At 36.3% G+C, this 20,627-nt stretch overlaps 1 protein-coding gene across 3 annotated transcripts in view; it reads left to right on the forward strand.

Moving 5' to 3' along the window:
• The window catches only part of OSBPL10 (oxysterol binding protein like 10), a 195,768-nt gene that overhangs the window by 69,433 nt on the left and 105,708 nt on the right, over positions 1-20,627 (forward strand). For 2 of the 3 annotated variants that reach the window (XM_072412376.1, XM_072412374.1), the window contains exon 4: positions 6,981-7,172. The exons of the other annotated variant lie outside the window; for it this stretch is intronic. In XM_072412376.1, coding sequence (XP_072268477.1) covers positions 6,981-7,172 — 192 coding nt within the window. The remainder of the gene's footprint in view (positions 1-6,980; positions 7,173-20,627) is intronic. 3 annotated transcript variants of the gene reach the window in all.

Consider the following 20,627-nt stretch of genomic DNA (forward strand, 5'->3'; position numbering starts at 1 on the left):
GACCTTTTTTTAAAAAAAATTATGGAAGTGGCTAATCCATCCTCTAACCATGGTAGCTGCCAGACCTTAAGATGTTAGTGAAAACTTTTGCATCCTTATTCATTGACAATCGTTACCAAAACAAATACAGGGAGGTGAATCTACACAGTGGGGCCCCATCCAGCAATAAAAGCACAACAAGGGTTTAAAATTGCTTTCCTACTTTGTTCAGTGCTAAAAGGTAAAGGTTTTGGCTATATGTACATTTTAGGAAGAAGTGAATATTCAGCTTTCTTTACCTAGATTGTTGCTCATCTTTTCTAAAACAAACATATCAAGAAATTTACTAAAAGCACTTGAACTATTCCTGAAGCCAAAATCTTTTTGTTTTATTTTGGAGAGTAGGAATAAAACTGCTGTCAGATACTTTTTGCCTGTCTGTATCCCATTAGGCAGATTAATCTGTGAGTATAACAGAAGTAAGAGAAATGCCTTACTTAAACTGAAGGTATTCCACACTTTGAATTTCTGACAGTAGTCATACTTGGGATCAGGCAGGGCTTTATTGCAGAAAGGGCCAGGCCAATTCTTTTCTGCAAAATTCAGTCCTACCTACCGTATTTTTCGCCGTATAAGACGCTCCGGAATATAAGACGCACCCAATTTTAAAGGAGGAAAATCTAGAAAAAAAGATTCTGAAAGATTATTCCCCTTCTGATCACTCATGTGCCATTCATACCGTATTCCCCTTCTGATCACTCATGTGCCATTCAAATTCCCTTTCTGATCACTCTGTGCCTTTCAAATTCCTCTTCTGATCACTCTGTCATTCAAATTCCCCTTCTGATCACTCTGTGCTTTTTTTCCACTGTACGGCAGTTAGGACAGGGAACAGCAGGTGGCGCTGTGCCGGCTTCTTTCGCTCTGCACTACAGACGGGAGAAGACACGCTGCCAGAGGAGAGAAAGACACACGCTGCATGCAGCCAGCGAGGAGAAGAGACACACGCAGGATCGGGCATCGGGTGAGTATATTATTTTAATTATTTTATAACACATTTGTCGTATAGGACGCACTAACTTTTCCCCCCCAGTTTTGGGGAAGAAAAAGTGCGTCTTATACGGCAAAAAATACAGTACTTGATTGTTATCCTCTTCTGTCAAAATTTACTGAGCTGCACAGCGAATTTAACTGAAGAGTTCAGCTCAATGTGGGAAGCTAGGATATTTGGCGCATCACAGGTTCCCCTCTGCAGCTACTGGACCTGAATGAACTCCTGTGCGCCAGCCTGGCCCAGCCAATTAGGATGGCTGAAGATCAAAACAAGGGAAGAAGGGAGGCGATGGAGGCAACTCTAACAGATCAGCATCTTAAGGATTCCTGCCTATGAATGATTGTCACCATAGTGCATAATGAATGTTTTAGGAAGTCTAGCCTTGGACAGCTGTAACCATTGCAAGTGTCCCTGGAATATTTACCGTCTTTTCCTTTTTTTTGGTGACAATTCCAAACCCTGCTATTTTCCTCTCTTTCAATTTTTAAAGCATATGTAAAAATGTCAAGGCAAATTCTGTGTTCAGATGTAGTATAACAACACACTTGAATTCTGCAGTTCATCCTGTTTTCAGTGGGTGACATTGACCAAGTATTGGGGGAAAACTTCAGGGTTGTTTCTGTGGTTTGTAAAGTCTTTTTTGTATGCCAAGCTCTGTGAGAAGGGAATTCAATTTGTCACTTCTTCAAATCCAAAATTCAATATCGGTGACAATGAGATAATGTTTTATTTATGACTGCATGTTGATACAACGCACACTGTCTGTTCAGAATATCAGCAATCAACTTTATTTCACAGGCAATCAAAGGCAGGATGGATTCTCCACAGCTTGTTTCTACTTCAAAGCAGGTCCAATTCTTTTCCTTGGTAATGTCCAAATTGAGATGATTCAGCTTAGGGACCTGAATTATGATTACAAACATAGTACATAAATCAGAGTATAGTGGAAACAACATGGTGCCATGTGTCGGCTCTGGAGCCATTAACTTTAATCAGATCATAGATTGTTCTAAAGGCCTTCAGGCTGCTGAAAGGTTCTGTCATGTTACGTTTACCTTTTTACCAGCATTATTTTTTACCTTCAACCTGTCATGAAAATGTACTCTTTACAAGCACAATTCATCAATATGGCATTTATGATTGAAAACCTATTGAGATTTTGTCAATCTTGAAATTAAATAAAGGTTGCACTAGAGGTTAGCAAGAATTGTAAAGCGTAATGGGGGTTGATTTACTAAAGGAACATTAGTTGTTCATATACCAAAGATATTAGGAAGCTTGCCTGACTTAAACCACCCAATCATATACAAGGAAAAACTGTTTTTCTTTTTTTTGTTTTTTTTTTTTAGATTTCCTTTACAAGATTGGGTATTTTTTCCAAATTATTTGTTAACCACATTTGCTAAGCTAATACTTGAAGAAAGACAATTCAACTTCTGTACCACCCTAATTTCTATAGTAAATCTGCCCAACTGTATAACATGCAATATACTGGGAATAATCATAGACAAAAACTGGAGGACAGATAATAAAAATTGTTTCAACTGAGCATTAGAAACCTCAAAATGAATGCTAACATTATATATTAATAAATAATTTACTCTTTGACAATCATGAAAGGAAAAAAAATCCTTGTAATGCTTAACAAGCAGCTATAAACATAGTAAATTGAACATTCATTTAAAGCATATTTAAACCTGGAAAAACCTAAGTGTCATATATTGCAACTTACAGATTCTTAGATGTGTTGGCAGCATTAGTTTTAGACACTAAGTTGTGTATATACACAGAATAACATGTTAGGAAGGGAAGAAGCTATTATCACAGAAGAGAAATCTAGCCTACCTGCTAGCAAGTTTCCAAAAAAAAACTTTTGTCATTTTTTTTATTTGGAATGATTTGCTCACTATGAATTATTTGCTACTTTACACGCAAGCTGTATTATTGCTTGATTTCACTTTTGTGTGGGAAAAGTTTTTTCAACCTTGTGGTAAATCAGGTTGATAGACATAAAAATAATGTAAGACATATGATAATATCTGTATATCAGAATGGTTAAATTCAAATGAATAATACATAATTGTAAGGGAACAGTACATATACAAAAATACCGGACTGGCTACATAGCTGTTTGCCTGCATGTTTTTTCTGGGGTGTTCATTGGGAATTTTACTGGAAATGTTCGGCCTGGAAGTCTGTCATTGCTACAAACAGCATTATATAGTTATTTATTGATGTTCAATAGAAAATATATGTATATATATTTATTTACCATATATTCTGCTATGATAAAGTACATAGAGCAATTTATATCTGTCCATGTCACCTGAAGAGTTCACAGTTTAATAGGTGCACACACAAGCTATTTTAGCCGGACACCACTTTAACTGGCAATATGTGTTTGGATTGTGTGGGGAAACCAGAGCCCCGCGTGAAGATCCTAATAAAAGTGTAGAGAACATGCAAACTCCATGCAGATGATCTAGGTGGGATTTAAACTCTGGGCCCAAAGCTAGAAGGCAAGAATTCTAATTATAGAAATATCTTTACCCTGCAGATTTTGAGTTATCCCTTTTAAAATTGCATGAAACGACAAGTGTCTGCTTTAATTGTATGCAGAACTTCAAATATCAGAAAAAGAGGTTTAGCGATATAAGGTGAAGGTACGGCCACATTACCATTTTAATCAGATGAACAACATTTAATTTCTGACGCCAAGTGGTGTCATGAACGATTGGGCTTCAGTTTATATTCACCGAAGATGCGACCTGCTGAGACAAAGTGTTGAGAGAATAATCGGCCCTTTAAAATGCGCCAGAAATTAGCTCTGGGTAGTTAAACACTAAAAAGTCAGAACTAACAGTGAATAACTTTCAGCCTAGGTTCACAAAAGGAAGAAATAATTACACCTGTTATTCCAGCTCATTTTACTCACATTTCTTTGTTGGAAAGTGGAAGAAGCATAAGAGCTGGCAGAAAGTTGATTGTCCATTTCTACATGTCTGCATCAACAGTCTGGCAACTCTGGTAGATGGCTTAGGAAAACTTTGAGCCTGTATGAGCTCACATTTTCTTATATTTAGCCATGTTACACATTACTGCATTTCCATTGACGCCAGTACATAAATATTATTGCATAATGGACAATAAAGATTGAAGCTGCAGTAACTCTAAAAACATAATTGATCTTTTTGCATTTCCAAATTAAAGAATATGCAAGAAAGCAGGAGAAAAAGATTTGAGAGCCCCACCTGCTGGCTCCATATGAAAATACAAAGAAAATACATTCTACTTTTTATTCTGTTGATTTATCAAATACATCAGATCATTTTCATAAAGGAATAATTAATATATTGGCTTTAATTGCTAATAGCTTTTTCTTGGAAGGTTTGCTTTGCACATTATTTAAAGGTTAATGGTAAAAAGATTAAAACATAGTAGCATTTCAAGCCCAAGATGTTCAAAATACTTATTTTAAAATTGTTTACATTTATTCTAGTCCTAATCAAAAGTATAATTTGTAATGAAATCATAATAGATATTGCAGCAATAAGATAAATGTGACATTGTATTACAAACGTATGTACCGCATGGGAGAATAAAAAAAAATACAATTTCTGTAATAATGACAAATGTGATTCAAGACATTTTGTTGCAAAATGTAGTACCAAAGAATACCATGACCTCTGTCAGTCAAATGAATAGGCTGCCTTTACACAACATTTTAGCACACATGCATGAATGCACTTCAGTGGCATTAATGCAGCCGATATAAACTACTCCAGAACAGCCTAAGACTGCCACATCCCCTTGGTAATGTACCACAGTCCTAATGCTTAGCTGTAAATTGGGGCCACAATTTCCCATATACATATAGTAATTGTGTTAGTTATTGATTTCTTGTAAATACAATGGGGCTGGTTTAATAAAACTGAAAGAAAATGTGCAGAGGTGTTGTCCATAGCATTTAACCAGTCAAACGTGAAACATGATTAGTTGTCAGAAGCAACATCTCTAGTTTTTGAGTGTCTCACTGTAAACTTACAGGAGGTAGGAATACATATGTTGTCTTTTCTTCACTGTCTAGTCAACCGTTGGGATTCAGGGGTGAGTAGGGTGACAAAATTTAATCAAGCAGCAATTTTAAATTTAAATAAACAAACTTTCTTGCGTGTTTGCAATTTGAATGTACTCTGGCCTCTGCATGGGTTGAGTGAATGATTCCCCGCCTATGTTACACCATTGTGGCCTGGCCAATTAGGATGGCCTGGAGAACAGAACCTGGAAGAAACACGGGAGATGGTGGCGATGCATCCAGGGAAGGTGAGTTTAGTTCCAGTTTGATGAAGCAGAATGTCAGGAGCCAGAATAGTGATGTTTACTACAATGTTTTTAGGGGAGAGAGGTGTTAATGCATACAGAGAATGCTTGTAAGATGTATAAGTGTGGCAAAGCATCAAAATGAAGTTTTCAATGGAATTTTGCTTGAAAGTAAATCTGTACTTTGAGCAACATGTGGGTTCTGTTGCTGAGTTACTCAGATTTCATATTGATCACGAGGCTTACTTAAATATGAGTTGTAAACCTACTCAAACCATACTAGATAAAGACTGTGAAAACACATTTACCTGTGTACCTGAACGTGATCATGGACATGGGTTGGAGGATCTGACCAAACATCCTAATTATGACCTAAACCCGTAATTTTTTTTAGCTAAAGCAAAGTTAGGACTTGTGAGGACTGGCTTTGAAGGACAAATGCAGGGTGCTTTTAACATCAATTTAAGATGAGATTTTTTTTTTAATTATTAAGAATTCACTGCATGTTTGGTTGACCTGCAGTTTGACCTGCTTTATCTGCTTTTCCATTCCTTTATGCCTTAAAGGGGCGAAAAGCAGTTCTAAAGCAAACAAAGACCAGTCTACGCTAACTGTAATTGTTTATCCATCCTAGGCAGTCTCTTACTGTAATGTACTTCATAACATTCTTCCAGGTTTATTTTCCATATCTGACTGTTTAAAGAAATAAAATTAGAAATAAAAGAAATGTGTTATCTAACTGCACAATTTTTAGAGTCTGCTAAACGCTAGCCAAATTGTGTGTGTGTGGTGCTTTGAATCCTCTATAGAAGAGAGAATGATGGACCCCATTCAAGAGGATAGTTTCAAAAGAACTGAAAAATCTATTTATTTAACAATAACAAGGGCCTCTGGAAGCCTGAAGCCCTTTTTGTTGCCCTTTTACATTTCAGAAAGTGTTATTATTGGATTGTATTGGTCCAGCCTCAGTTGTTTAAATGTTGTAAAATTGTCTAGGAAACGGAACTGTTTTTTGATAATTTATGTATCTTATTTAAAGGTATTCAGGCTATTCACTAAAAAGTAAGTGATTGGAGTAATGAAAATTATAAATAAGGTGGGCATAGCTAAGGGTGGGAAAGAGCCAGTCTGCCATGACATCACCTGCATGTCCCTTCTGCTTTTCAGCCCAGCTAGCGGAAAACTGTTAAATTATTGTCACCAGGAAAGACTTTACCAGTAATAGTTGATTATATATTCCAGCGGGGTAACATTAATCAAAGGTCTGCACTAAATGTTTTAAAAACACAGATATCGTTTGCCCTGGCTGCAGCAGTTTGTTTAATTTCTTGTTTGGCTATTCATATATTTTCTAATAGGTTTAGCTCAAAAATATAAAATATATATTTCCATTTTTACTCTGTTCTTTGCTTTTTCACCTTTCTGTTGAAGATTCATCCTTTTCTCTTGCTTTTCTCTCATGCATTGCATCAGTTTTTAATTACTGAACTCTGTTGGACCCTGTAAGAACTAAGCTCTATCTTAACTCATTTTCTTCATAATATCATGGAGCACTGAAAACATCAAGTCATTGGGCTAAGCTCTCAAGTTTTTGTAATGACATTTCCTTGCTCTATTCCTTTTTTAGAGCTCATTGTCTCAGAGAGCCAGAAGTTTTTCATTGCTTCCCCATGGAACATCCAATTCTTCATCCCCTGGGAGCCAGAGGCATCTCGCACACAGCGGCCCCAGTGTTGTCACCATCACACATCACAAGTCCCCTGCAGCTGCCAGAAGATCCAAGAATCAGAGTCCTCCCCATCTACATGAAGTCAAAGAGGTCAGACAACTGCCAATTTCCATGTTTTTTGAGACACATATTTCTTTTAAGAACTGCTACTAGTTTTTAAATGATCTCAAGACGCTTTTCATAACCATTCATTATATTCATTGTCATCATTGCACCAGTGAAGTTTGATGCAGTATATCACATCCAGTCTCACTGATTGGCGTTGGCTTTGACTGCAGTTTAAGCCAGCTGTTCCAAATGGCAAATAAATTGCATCTGCAGTGATCAACATGATGATTGCCCATATCTTTGTTTGCTAGTGCAATTGACAAAAAACAACACAAACTTTGAAATATGCCTGAGTTTTGCTATGCAGTAGGTAAGTTTTACAACCTGCCCCATATTTTATAGCTAAAGTTAGGAAAAAAACACTTATTATTCAATGCTACACCCTCAACTATACACCAAACACACATTTTTCCAAGTGGCAGATTCTTAACTTCCAGTAAGGACAAGGAAGCTATCCATTCACTGCTACACCCCCAACTATACACCAAACACACATTTTTCCAAGTGGCAGATTCTTAACATCCAGTAAGGACAAGGAAGCTATCCATTCACATTTACTGGAGCTCCTAATACCAACAAATGTGTTCTACATTGCTGTTATTACTGGTAAAGTTATTTGGTAAGAGTAATAATACATGAAAAATCACTAGAGATTGCCTTTGGCTGTTTTGCTGTAAAATGGCAAAATACATTTTCTGTTCTATGTCCTGTACTGTCAAGATCAAATACATGAAGGAAGAGAATTGTGTATTAAAGTAAATGCCTTAAGCTATCTTATTGTTTTGTGCAGCAAACATATACAGACTAGTAGTTGTTACTTCTTGCAGTTTAAGTCCAACTCAGGAATGAAAAATATTTACAGGTGTTCGCCATCATGTATTCCTCACCCTCAACATGTGACTGGACAGGAAAAGGAGATGCAACAGAATGACAAGGTTATCTGTTCATCAATTTTCTGCTATTAGCATATTCCTTATATTAGCACATATTTGGCTCTTGTTGCTGCTTTTTCATTCCCAGTCTAAGCTTTTCTGTATAGAAGATTGCAAGAGACTAATTTTAGGTCAGATTCAGGTAAGTACAGTGCTTGCATTCAAAACATTACATTTATTACATATATTTGTGTATTTTTTTATCTACCTGGAGTTCAGCTAAAAATATTAGGGCCCTAAAGAAAACATATTCCCCATAATCATCCGTTCCTGTCCCAGCAAATATTTCCCTTTAAGAGTAAATAATGCCCCTGATGGTGCATCAACAAGCCATTCTGTGCTCACAGAGGAACGATGATGTGTACAACACCCACTTTGTTACGTGGTGCTGTTCTTAGGATTTTGGCGAACTGATCACCACTGATGCAGAAAGAACAAAATCCTAAATAGATAAAAGTATGTACCAAAGGCAACTTAAAAAAGTTTACTTAATTGTGAAGAGAAAAAGGAATGCGTGGTTGATCCAGTTGCGGTGGGCTGTCTGCTCAACCTGGAGACCATAGTACTGTCATCACTGGTGAAATAGGGAAAGCTTGAATCAGAATGTTTAATATGAAAAAAAAGTTATCATGATACTACACTTATATTATAAAAATTAATGTTAATACTTACTTTTTAAAACCACAGGCAGTAACTAGAATACTTATAGAATAATTCTATAACTAAAGCAATAGGACAATGACACCAGTTCACGAAAGCATAATGCACGCATTGTTTTTGTACCATACACTGTTTTGTAATTTTAACAATCACATTTTCTCCATTACCTTAAGGTTTTGGCTCATGGATCTGCTGCAGTTACTAAACTCCTGATATTTGTTTGAATTAAACATTTAATGTGGATATTATCATGATGTTTCTTCTTTGACACAAGTGTGTACAACTATCCCAAAAAATTATTTTCTCTTAATAATGCTATTGTTATTTTGTTGTTAGTTAAGCTTTTTAAATTTATAGGAAGATGAAAAAAAAACTCTTCCACTTTTCACTGGAATAGAGCCTAATTATCTATTTTAAAGCAGTTTTATATTCCTAAAATAACTATATTCCAGAACTGGTATGTTTGTGGTGCAGTGCTGATTGAGTGTAGAGTGTAAAGCTACGTACACACTTCCAATTATTATCGTTGGAAAACGAACGACGAACGTTCATGCACGATATATATGAACGATCGTATAGCACCGATCCTGCACATAGAGTTAACGACACGATCGTTCGTAGATATTGTACACACAATAGATACGATCGTTTGAGCGATAGAGGAACTATGTGCACGACAGGAAAGTGAACGGACGTTCGTTCATCACGCATGCTCTGAACATGGACGATCAACGAACGACCGTACACACGAACGATGTTCAACGATCGTCGTCCAATCCGATCCGTCGGTCCAGTCGTTCGTTTCCAGCGACTTTCCTCGTTCGTCGGCGTCGGTTACTTTTTTACGAACGATTTTTTGCCCAATCGATCGTTCGTCGTTTGATTGGAACGATAAAAATTGGAAGTGTGTACGCACCTTTAGTGGCAGGGCATCAGGAAAAGAGACATTTGTGAAAGCGATCCGATTATCAGTGCTGTACATTGTGTTAGGGACAGGGTGGAGTTATGTTCATGGGGCGAATATTAAATATTGTATATATGTAAATATTAGGAGAGGTGGCCAGAGATGGATGTTGTGTGAGCAGGGACTGAAATGGGTAGTCATGAGAATTTTTTCTTATACTTTTACTTATACTTAATACAAACTTAATGGTATGTTGGTATATTTTTGGTATAAGAACAGTTGTCTTTAGAATAATAGCAGTGTTTTTAAAAAATTGAATAAAGCTTTAAATCCTTATAATAGCTTTTATTTCAATAAAAGCAAAAGCATTGGGAACACTGCACGTTCTATTTCTAATCTAAACATGAAGAAAAAATTATCAAATTTGTGGTATTCCTTTATAGGAAGTGAGGAAAAGGGAATACTAGGCTGTCCAAAATAATAGCCTTGTCTGCATTCTTTTTTATAAACGCAAATATTTCAAGATTTTGTTTTCTTTTGAATCACTGAACTCATATTTAGTTGTTTTATTACTATTTCTGAGAACTGCTACACATCTATGTTGCATGGGCCAACTTCCAGAACCTGTAGACAGGTATTTCAGCCCAGGATGATTGGGCCTCAGAAACAGCACCACCATGCGTTACTTTCTTCACATTGTATTGTGGTTTGAATTCAGTGTTTGGGGATTGTTCTGCATATGTGTATGTAGCTTTTTGAAGGGCATGTCTTTGTCCATTTGACCATATTTAGGTCTTTTTACTTATGGAAAATTGTAGTAGATAGAGACATTACCTAATCCTATAAAAACTTTTGTACAGTATAAAAAAGTATGCACACACTGGTCTAACAGGTACTTCCCGAGGAAGTTATTCATTTCTGTTTAGATCTTGGTGTACTGGTATTTTGTTTCTGCTGGTAGGAAAATTGCAGAATGCATAAATAGGGATTAGTTATTGGTATGGTTTATATTCAAGAAAACATGATATTTTCTTTGCCGAAGATTAGTTTTCAGGGGTCACCTGTTCCTTTTCAATTGGTATATGCTCGATTGTTGTACAAAGGTGACTCTTTGTTTCTGCTATAACTGTAAATACATTTGAGAGTTGAAATGTAAAATGTATTATAAAGGTCATGGACAAAGTTAAGATCCCATTCACATGGGATGAGATTCCATGACATTAGCTGAATTATATATTAAAAGCAAACTAAAAATCAGTGGAGTAAATAAAATTTCATTTCTATGGTGGTGCTTGTAAAAGACATGTGCCAAGGAGGTTTTGCAGGATGGCATAGCAGGATGAGTTGCTGGGTGGAAATTAGGTCACCATCAAGTAGTTTATTGTTCCCTTCTTTGGTGTAAATACTGTTGTATTTGTCAGCATTACTTAAATATTTACCTGCAAACAGCTGCACAGGTAGTTGTGACAAGAATTGTAATGCTATTCAACATTTCTCTAAAGGGCCAGGGCTGTACCTTCCCTTACATGATCAGTGAAACACTTCAACAGTTAAGGTTGCAAGCACCTTTTCTACGTTCCCCTTGTCCTGGGCCTGCTGGGAGGAGGCTGGAGATGTTGCGCCTGTCAGTTGTCCTGTGTCCACGGAATACTTTCTTTGTTATCCCAAATGGCTGCCTTCTTGTTATCTTAGACTATAGAATGAAAACCTTTATGTTGCACAGATGTGAGAATTGGAGTGGTTGAATAATTTAGTAAAATACACTAGACTTGGCTGACAACACACTCACAGAAATGAAAGCCAACAACAGGGCTTAAAAATTGAGTGCGCTCCTATGAGATCAACATTGTTTAATTGATGCAGTCACATTTTCCTGTGTTTTATCTAATCAAAAGGTCTTTAAATGAAAAAACACATGCAAATCTATTAAACAGATTTTTTTTTATTTTGCTTTAGGGTACATTCACACCTCTACTAATAGAATCCCTAAAGCTGATCCAACCCCCTTATCTAACCCCCACTCCTCCCCTCATTGGTCTTTGAATATAGAACCCAAATGTATACTCTTTTTAAGGCATTTCCCTTTTTTCAGTGAAAAACAAGAATTTTGCACGGTATTGAAAGGATCTGCTTCTACTTCTGGTTCCACAAATGAATGCACTCTGACTTCTCCTGCACCAGAGAGACAGACGTCTGGAGAGATATCCCAATAACACACACACACACACAGTATGGTCTTAGGAATATACTCTAATGTTTACTTAACGAAGGTATCTCAAAGAAAGTACAATTCCTGACATTTCTTTACATTTAAACTACGTAGATAGGAAAAGAAAATACACCTCCCTTAAGATATATGGCTCAAGCTAGATCAGCAATTTTTCCCTTCAATGACCCCAGCTAGATCAGCTATTTTAACCCTTCAGGTATAGAGAAGAAAATTCAAATTAGACAAAAAAGGATATGTATTATTGAATCAAATGATTCAAAAAAGAACAGTTGATATTCGTCTCATAAGTACTAAAAGTTGCAATATGTTGAGTAGAATTGGGTAGTAACACTGGGGTGGTGAATATGTGCAAATGTCTTGATAAATGAATGGGGTGGGGATGTTTTTGTTGCCTTTCTCCTTCCCCAGCATTATATCCTGTAAATGCAAAGCAGACAAATAGAAGATTGTCATTATATCATAAGAAAGGAAGTTACTTGTCTAAGTTGGGAGGTGATATGTAAGACAGCCATAGTTGCCAAAACAGAGAATCTTTTATCAGTAAGTATTGTTGGCAATTGTTTCATTTTTGTGTAAATTTATAACTTGCAGATGGGATTGAACAAGCAAAATACAAAAAACCAGCTCGCAAGCTAAGAAATTAAATTGCTCTGTTTCAACAAATTACATTAAAAACAAAAGTTTTATATTCATACGTATCCAAATATAAGGTTACCGTCAGACATCCTTGCCAGAGCACTCTGTAAACAGTGGTCCTTACCTATTCATATCTATGAGACCTCCCATCTTGCAAAGGAAGCACTACATGGCTTCAATAGGTACAATTCAATAATGTTGCCTTTTACCCTGAGTGATATTTTACTTAAAGTGGAACTAAACTAAAAATAAAAAAAATCACACTTACCTTTAATCCCACAGATCCCTCAGTGGTGCCGGTCCTTCCCACGACCTGGTCCTGCATCGTCCTGGAATTCCTCTTTTCCCAGGCACAAAGAAAGCGCCAGGCAATGCCAAATTTGGTCTTCTCTTCTGTCGTCTTCTTTGGTCTTCTTTCTCCATCACCTGATCTCACACTGTGCAGGTGCGAGAACAGGTGATGTAGCCGCTGTGAAGGGGAAAAAAAAGAGAGCCGATCCCACTCCTCAGTGAACTTAGAGGCTGCACAGTAATCAACAAATCTTTCTATAACTCTCCTATTTTCATATTCCTTGTTAGCATATAAGCACTGCAGCACAGCTGAATGGCTTTTTTAGCTGCTTTTCTCGCCCTTAGTCTTAACTGTGATCTATAGGGACTGCAGGAGACAATAAAGAGTCAACTTTAGGTACTAAAAAAAAATTGGGGTAAATTAATGAATACAATGCCTACAATAGTGCATGTGTTTTATATATGACTTGAATTCAGCTTTATTAATGCAGTTACTTATTTAAATATGGTAATTAGTATAAACGGTTAGTTGTAGAACTGGGCTTCTGGTAGTGATGTTTTTTTTTTTGCATTATAGATTTTAGTGATCAGATCCAAGCCCCTTTTATCTGATTCTATCTGAACTTTGAGCAGTTCAGAGTCGTAGAGAATAAGACATACTGTATTCCAATGCACAGTTCTTTCTCTTCCAGATATTGATTTTGGACATACAGTTTTCTTAATGTCTAAATGAGAAGGTTTGGAAAGATCTATTCTGCCTCTAAACAGGTTTAAATAAAAAGACAATGGCAGTAATTTGTCTTTTTACATAATTGCCTGTATGCCTTGCAAGTAAAATTCTGACAGTTGAGAATTTATGTGCATCTCAATGCTTTAAAATTGTCTAGAGTTGTTTATGTTATGTCAGTAGTACAATTTAGACTGACATTTCTGGAGCATAAACTGGCCTTGATATAAATCAGCACGGTAAGTCACAGAAATGCAAGAATGACAGACAAAATGTATTATCTTCCAAAGGAGAAGGTCACAGTTCAGCAGTTTCATATTTATATGTCAGAATATTTCAGGAGAACTATTCATATACACGAGAATGGTATGTAAATCAAATTATAAGATGACATTGATAATTGCCTGCTAAATGGGATGATACATCATACTTCTCATCCTCATCCAGCATTGCACAGGTTAAATTGTCAAAGGTTGCCTATTTAAACAAAGTAGTAATATAAACAGATTCAAATTAGGTACTAGGCATAAAGCAGAAATAAAGTGAAAAATAAAGGCCCTGACTGATACTGATGTTTTTTTATTGAAGAAAGGACAGATGATTGTACAATAAAATTTACTTATCTGCCTGATCACAGTTTTTTTTTTCAATTCTTACCTGTCCTTGCCTTAGCATGAGCGCCTTCATCTTCAACCACTCCAACTTTTGGAATACCTAGCATGTTATAGTGAGATGCCACAGGCAGAGGATCCACACCTGGTTGCAACTGTAAGTTGTAAAAAAAAAAAAAAAAAGCCAACACAGAAAACCTCTCATTGCTCACTTTCTCTCTTGGATTCCGACAGATGACATGATTTACAACAGAGCCTATCAGAGAAAATAAGCAATGACTAATTAGAGACATGTTGTACTGGTTCTGTGTTCAAGTTACAGTACTAAGAGATGAGCTGCTGTGTATCGGGTATTAGACCACTGACAGAAGTCAGACCCAATTTCACTGGTCCCCCAGGATGGGGCTGGACTGCCAAGCCATTATGGCAGAACATAAGTGATAGCTGGTGTGTGCTAGGGTGTCCATGTATGTGAAGATTGTATGTAGAGAAGAGTGCAGGGGTATGTGTGTAGAAGTAAGTGTCATATCTATAGGAGTGTATGTATGTGATTGTGTGTTGTGAAAATGTCTCATACAGGGTACTGCTATCCTGTAGAAGTTAATAAAATTATAGAAAGTGCTGTACTTTATACACCAGTGCAGAGTGCATATACACCAAATCCTCGTACAATAAACTTTATATACATCTAACCTCTGCAGTCAGAGGTTAAGCTGTGCATTAACTATACTCTTGAACCCTGTACTCGTCAAGTTACACGCTCATGACTCCTGCACTCTGTAGACTAGTCTATATATGAGTTTTACTCTTTGGCACTGCACAACGTGTTTTTCATAAACTTTTTTGTTTGCTGCATGTATGTATGTGCAGTATTTACATCTAATAGTCCTCTATACAGTTTCCCACCGACTGTACTGTATCTGGGAATACTTTTTCACACAGAGTGCACAAACTACATTACTGCTGTTGGGAAATAGGAATTTTGGCTCCCCAGAGAGAAAAAGTTGGGACGACCTTGTTAAATTCCTGAAAATGTTAAAGTAGAAATGTCTCCACTATGTCCATCCTCTCAATTATCCTTGGTTTGACCTTATTCTTGGCTTGGCCTTATTCTAATAACAGCTTGGCACAAGAACCTGATACTAAGTCAGTATTGCCTAATATACACTACGGAAGAACATGTCCTGGTACCATATAACTTATTTGGAGTAGGGATTCACTTAGGGATGTATGAACATGGCAGTCCATTCTGTTTTACTACATGACAGTGCAGTGCAGTACAGTGCAGTGCAGTGCTGTGAAAGAGGGTCACAACCACTGATTTAAATACCTGATGGTGCAGGTTAATATGCCTTTTGGTCAGTTCATTATTTTTTTTGTTAGGGAAGACATGGATCTTTATTCTCAGTTATGTGACTGTAAGTTTTAAATGTCAATGCAGTCTGCTAAAAAAAATTGTTACTTTTAAAAGTCACTTTAATTTTAGGATCTTTATCCTGGGGTGGTAACTTTAAGTGCATTGTTGGATTAGGTATTCTTTTATGTTTGCTTTTCTTTTTATTCATGTTAAAGTTTTAATTTTTTTGGTACCTGTCTGTTACTGATGCACATTAACATTCAGTGTGGATGCCTTTGTGAACAATAAAATTTGTGTCTCGTCTTAAATGTAATTGTATTTCCCGAATAAAACATAGTATGGCATTTACCAGTTTTCTAAGAGGCTAAATTTTTCAAATGTATAGGTTTCTTCCTAAGTATGTTATTTATTAGGCTTTTGAGAAGCTTCCATGATTTTTATATATGTAAAAACACCCTCTAGTAGTATTTGAAAATGTTGGGAATAACACAGTAGATGTATAAAAATGATGAGCCTTTAATCCAATGTAACCAAACGTAGATCTTTACTTTCATGATTCCATTGTTACTGTATATGGCAGAATAAATGAGAAGCAAGCCTTTTACTATTGACAGTCATGTTTTAAATACTTAAAACAGAAGCTCCACAATTGAAATGGACAATATTGTTTGTCATTCTTATTGGAGTTTTCTCAAATCTAAAACAGAAAAGTGATCAATCCTTGAGGGGTAGCTGCAAAAGTTTGTGCAGTTTAATTTATTTTTTGTTTAAGTGAACAAGTTAACTTTTTAATTTGTTTAAAATAAATAAGCATACAATACAGGGTGTAAATAAACTAGGTTTACAAAACCTGCTGGGCTTTCTTCATAATATAGCCAAGCCCAGCACTTTCATTATGCTTGAGGCTGCATTAACCCATTAGTAATAAAGATGGCATTATTGCTAGCAGAGGAGGATAGGAAAATTTCCCTAATCAAAAAAGGTTTTTTGAGTCTTTCTAGCATAACAGCTGTTCTCTAGGACTTAAACTGCTATCTAAGACTTGATTAGGTAATTGATATTTATATACTAAAATTGGTATTTACTTGATTTGAGAAACAAATGACAGAAATGTAAATCTATCCAAAGAAGGAGCCCATACCTGGTACAGTAATATTCCAGAAGATGAATACCGTAATGTACACAATATCCAGAGTCTATTGTACTCATATACAGGACACCACTAGAATCTAAATGTGTTTATGAATTAAAATGTTAAAATATTTATGCATGTTGCATGCTTTTTTAGTAGTAGTCTTTGTGTTTTCAAATTAATAGAATGGTGGGAATTGGCTTAATTTATTTTGTAGTTATTTTAAATTCCTTTAAAAGTGTTTAAAGGATGTAGCTTAATATGAAATTGCAGTATGTTGTTCATAATAATTCTGGCATAAGCAGACCACATAGAAGAATATCCCATAAGACTATGGTTATTTGAACAGCTTGGCATAATGTATAGCCAGTGCCATTAGCTTCTTAATCTGGTGTTAATGGACTCATTTGTATTGATTTACTTAATGCTGTGCCAGAAAGAAATTTGTCATACAGTAATATGAATGTTAGCACACTGCGCTTGGCAGCTAGAAAACAGCTGTGTCAAAAGAACACAGCAATATAAATCCTTCTTAAAAATCACTCAGACTTAGCTTGCTGAAAATGCTACCACTCTCCATTTGTAAAAAACACATATTAACAACCCGTTATAACACAAATATAGAAATATTTGTCCTGTGCTTGCTGACCAAACTGCTGTACACTGTATGACAAGCCCCTGTGTCATTGTCTGTATCTGTCGGTCATTTGCAACCCCTATTTAATGTACCGCGCTGCATAATACCGCACTATATTATTCCTGTTTAAAAAAAAAAAAAAAGCTATGCATTATTCTAGTAATCTAATCTAACAAAAGCACCTATTTGATGATGTAAAATGGTATATTTTCCCAAAAAATAGTGCTTATATTTTTTTTTCGCTAAATATTAACCTTTATCAATGAGATTGTAAGCTCCTAGGGGCAGGGTCCTCTCCTCCTCACTGTACTGTATCTGTGTCATTTTCAACCCCCATTTATTGTACAGCACTGTGTAATATGTTGGCGCTATATAAATGTTTAATGACAATAAATTGTCATTAATGATGAGTGGTTCAGAATTATTTCAGGACTATTTTACGGGACATGCAGCACAAAACAATACCATTGAAATTTGTTTGCAGTAAATGCTGTGGTCAATAAAACGGATATCCGTATATACCAGGATGATGCAGGATTTATGCACCAACTGATAGCTGTTCAGGGTAGAAATGTTTACACAGTTGATACATTATTAGTGCTTTGCAGTTTACTGCTGCAATAACAGCTGACATATCAGCAGCCTTGTGCAGTATAAAACTAAAATGACAAGACCAGCCAACAGTTATTCTTATTTTAGAGAGATCTAAAACAAGTTTCCAATGATATGAAAAATGATTGGTGAAATAATCCACAAATGTTACCACCATATATTTAGCAGCCTGTTCGTTAAATCAGGGGTTCTGGTAAAGTTCCGACACTAACATAAACCACACTGACCTTTTTTGCCTGTATGCATTCTGTTCTGCTCTCTTTATTCAAAACTAAGTTAAAATCTTCTGCTGCTTCTAACTCCTTTGGTGATCATTCCGATTTTGTGTTGGGACTGTGTATGTTACATGATACATATAAACCATCCAGATACATGTAAACCATCAATGGGTGTGTGAGAGTCTCAGCTGTTGCTTCCTCTACTGTTAGGGAATGGGTGACACAGAAATGATAGGCCAGTATTGTAAAATCCATAAAACAAGACCAGGTACAATACATTTCCCGCATATGTATCTTTTCTGTAAAGCCAAAAATGTTTAGTGATGTTCTCAGGTGACATTACAGGATGGAGAACTCCCCTCCTAAATCCTTTTTCACACATGACCCTCAATATACAAGCAACCAATTGTATATTACCAGTAGGTGATAACATGGGATCCCAAGCATTTAATTTTTAGTGATATAAGTAACTGTCTTTTATGGTTTGTATTTTTTATTGCTTGCATCTTTTGTGGTGCCGCATTAGTTTCAGATAATAAATTCTTTTCTTCTTTGTTAAGGGTTTTAGTTGTGCGGTGGCTTTATTTTTTTAAATCAAATGTAATGATTTTGGGGCCATAAATAACTACTAATACAGGCTGAACTAAATTGTCTTGTGGTTTTTGAATTTCCTTATTTGCACAACTGTGTTGCAGCTTTGGACAAAGTTTTTATATTAGGCAGAATGGACAGGGAACACACACTGAGGAAGGAGCAATCCCCTTATCATGTTGTCTGTTAGATTGTCTGCATGGTGAAAGGGCAACTCCCTAACGCTATGCACACACGTCAGATGATTCTCAGATTATCGCTTAAGGGCTAGTATCGGATGAGAATCTGACGTGTGTACAGCATTCGTCCGACGTCCTTCATGGATCTGTTCTAGCGGATCCACGAACAATCGCAATACAAGTGAGGGGGAGAGAGCACAGCGGGGTGCCGCTTACTCATTCTCCCCCCTACCCCCTCCATAGAAGAGAACAGCACTTTATGTAGAACGTTTGTTCGTGCATCTTTCAGTCTTTTGATGTTGAAAAGGATCATGAAAGATCCTTTCCAGCAACAAAAGTGTTACATGTATACGTAGCCTAGGATAACATTTCTTAATGTGGAAAGGAAAGAAGAATCAGATTCATTGTCATTTGTGGATGTTGCCTAGGTCATGCTGCATGTATGGATGCCCACTCCTTATCCTGAAACTTGTATCCTAGTTGGTAAGAATCTGCCACTGGCTGTGGGTCCAACACTGGGCAGTAATGTTTTACCTTGAAGAAATATAACTTTATTAAAAGTAATTCATTAGGGTCCTCTCCTTCTCCTGTCATTGTATCTATCTGTCATTTGCAACCCCTTTTCAATGTACAATAATATGTTGGTGCTATATAAATACTATTTATTAATCATAGTAATAATTTGCAGCATGTCTGTTTTATTATTTGATAACATCTCATATCAAAATGTTGATAGACAGTCTTGAACTAGTTGGCATATGTATATGTATATATAATTTTTTTTCTATTCCAAATACTGGCTGAATTACTGATTTGTAACGACCATTGTTTACTCCTATGGAGGATAGCACAGTGGGGTGCAACTTGCTCATCCCCCCCTTCGTTATAGAACAGAATAGAGCTATGTGTACAACGCTCATTCATTCATCTGTCGCTGGAAATGATTATGAGTAACAGTGTTTCCAGTGACAATCCTCTTATGTTCATTGGACATCTGTTCAGTGCTTTATTCAGGAAGAGGAGCAGCCTAGAAACCACTAACCTTCTATTTTTAACTACTAAAACACATTTTAAATTGGTAGAAAATATATTTATGTTCCATCCAGTGCAAAAATCATGAAAATAATTTATCTGAGCATAAAGGTGTGTAAAGAGCACCCTTGGATTTCAAGTGCTTATTGAACTATTACACTGTTTTTTTTAATGCACATCAAATACTACATTAGGTTTCAGACACCAAGGCTTACATTGACATTATCAGGCAGATTGATGAAATTAGTATCATAAATCCACAGTGTCCAGAAGGCTGCATTTTAGATTTAGAACAAGGGCAGAGATAGTATTTCGACCTCTGTTCTTTGGAACAGACTGCCTGAGGCAATAAGGTTGTTATTTTGTGCTGATGGGCCGGTAATGCATTCCATTTGTTAGGTTGCTAACTATTACTATAATTTAGGAGCATACATTACAAAGATCAAACAAAGTTTTTAAAATCAACAAAGTTTTTTAAATCAAACTCCCAGCTTCATGTACTGTTCTGGGCTTTAAGGAAGACATGCACAATCATTTCCAGAATTCATTGGAAAAGCATAAAAAGAGCCTTTGCTGGACAGCAGTTGATGTTACCCTCAGTAAGATGAATAATGCTGCAGTGAATGGAGCCATAAATTGTAATCTTACTGCTGCCTTGCTTGTAAAGATAGAAATAGAAGCTGATAAG

This window comes from Pyxicephalus adspersus, chromosome 5, assembly GCF_032062135.1.
Source record: "Pyxicephalus adspersus chromosome 5, UCB_Pads_2.0, whole genome shotgun sequence".
Lineage (NCBI taxonomy): Eukaryota > Metazoa > Chordata > Amphibia > Anura > Pyxicephalidae > Pyxicephalus > Pyxicephalus adspersus.